The sequence below is a fragment of the Pteropus vampyrus genome, unplaced genomic scaffold (assembly GCF_000151845.1).
Source record: "Pteropus vampyrus isolate Shadow unplaced genomic scaffold, Pvam_2.0 Scaffold134, whole genome shotgun sequence".
NCBI lineage: Eukaryota > Metazoa > Chordata > Mammalia > Chiroptera > Pteropodidae > Pteropus > Pteropus vampyrus.
In genome coordinates this window covers 3,611,652-3,613,412 of record NW_011888915.1, presented here as the reverse complement: position 1 = coordinate 3,613,412, position 1,761 = coordinate 3,611,652, and the positions used below count along the sequence as shown (strand labels likewise).

Here is a 1,761-nt window from a genome sequence, read left to right as displayed (position 1 = left end):
TAGTAAAGGAAATACTCTCATTTTACCTTAGTGTAAAATTTCTAGTTCACACACACACGTACGCACGCACACAACTGTGGGGTGGGGGCGATCCACACTCACTGAGTTTTGTATGCCATTTCCTGGGGTTCAGAAGACTTTCACAAGTTTGCTTAGTGGAGGGCCCCTCTTCTTTTGCCCCTTAGCCCCTTCACTGCTCTCACTTCCTCCGTAGCACCTTGGGATGTCTTGGATAAGACTTCCTGTAATTTTCTCTTCATATTTGAGGACTGTAGGGAGCTAAAGCTCCCCAAATTCAAAAGAGTGCATGGATTATCTCGGGAGGCCTGCTTGCATAAAAAAGAAAAAGGCTGGTTCTGTGGAATTCCAGCAAGAGGATTAAGAATAGTCGAAGGGAGTGTCGAAGGGAGTGTCGAAGGGAGTGTCAAAGGGAGTGTCGAAAATTGTACCTCGATCTTATTATGTTATCTTGGGATACACAAAACAGATTATGTATAAAAAGAAGCATAAGAAATAAACTCGGAGAGACAGTTGTGAGATCTGTTCTCCCTCCTGCACCCTGTCTGTCTTCTCTTTTTTCTCAGTCCCCGCACCCCCATTCAGGTACCTGGTTTGACTTGGTTGGCTGGTTTCCGACAGAGGACATGATGAAGCAGTAAGCCTCAGGGAAAAAGGCCCAAGGAGTGCTAGGCAGACCCGGGTCAGCAGCCACCCTATTCTGTGGCTTCGAAGAAGTCACTTCTGCTCCCTCCCTGAGTCTCTCTTTTTGCATTTGAGCAATGGAAAGGGTTGGATTTGAGTAACGGAGGCTATTTAAGCGTAAATTAGATGAGCAGGCTTTGAAGGCAACAGAGACTATCTGTGTAAATTATAGTCTCACTGCTCATTAGCTGGGTGATTTTGAACAAATTACGTAGTTTACCTGAGCCTTACTTCTCACACATGAAATGGAAAAAACAGCAATATATCTCATGGAATAGTTTTGAGAATTAAACCAAAATCTATATAAACTTTCTAGGACAAAAATGGTTGCTATTATTAGCCTTGTTATATCCAAATTGTCTTTCAGGGGAATTTCGTCAATAAATAAACTATTTATTGAGTACCTGGCATAGACAACTTCTATGATTGTATTCCTGTGATGTCACTGAGCCATCGGGCCGTGATATAGGACAGTAGTGAAGGAATTCACTGTTTTAGGTCTGGTTTAATTTCCTGGCTCACCACTAACTAGCTGGGTGACCCTAAGCTCTCTGACCTTTGTTCAGTTTCCATTTCTGAAAGATGGGATGATGATAACATATGACCCACTCACAACAGAGGCTGTTAGGAGATTTAAACAAGGTCATGCAAACAAAGCATTTAGCACAGCGCCTGGCCCAAAGAGCATTCTTGATTTTAATAAGGCTAGTTCAATATTAATAGTATTATTTGATTTTAATTAGTTTAACCTAACCTACCTCTGCACTCAGGGCTAGGTTGGATCTAAAGAAGTTTCCCTCTGGATTTTATACAGGTCCAGCTGATGACAGCATCTCACTTATCTAGGCTGAAGTAGTAAAATTAAGAACCGTGATTCAAAACTGGCCTTAGATGTTCCTTGGAAATAATTACTGTTCTTACAAGTAACTGTGGTTACTGTGAAATAATTCACTTTGGTAAAAGGTGGATGCTAATTCTTCTTTATGTGTTTTCTTTTAGTATCCCAACCCCATGGATAAAAATGTTATCTCTGTGATAACTATAGAGGAAAAAAGAGGT

At 41.2% G+C, this 1,761-nt stretch overlaps 1 protein-coding gene across 5 annotated transcripts in view; it reads left to right on the top strand.

Annotated features, from left to right (window-relative positions):
• Positions 1-1,761, top strand: part of PRELID2 (PRELI domain containing 2) — a 66,172-nt gene that overhangs the window by 9,109 nt on the left and 55,302 nt on the right. For 3 of the 5 annotated variants that reach the window (XR_002782126.1, XM_023534905.1, XM_011367468.2), the window contains exon 2: positions 1,702-1,759. The exons of the other annotated variants lie outside the window; for them this stretch is intronic. Coding sequence is in view for 2 of the 3 variants with exons in the window: in XM_023534905.1 (XP_023390673.1) it covers positions 1,702-1,759 (58 nt within the window). In the remaining variant the exon portion in view is untranslated. The remainder of the gene's footprint in view (positions 1-1,701; positions 1,760-1,761) is intronic. 5 annotated transcript variants of the gene reach the window in all.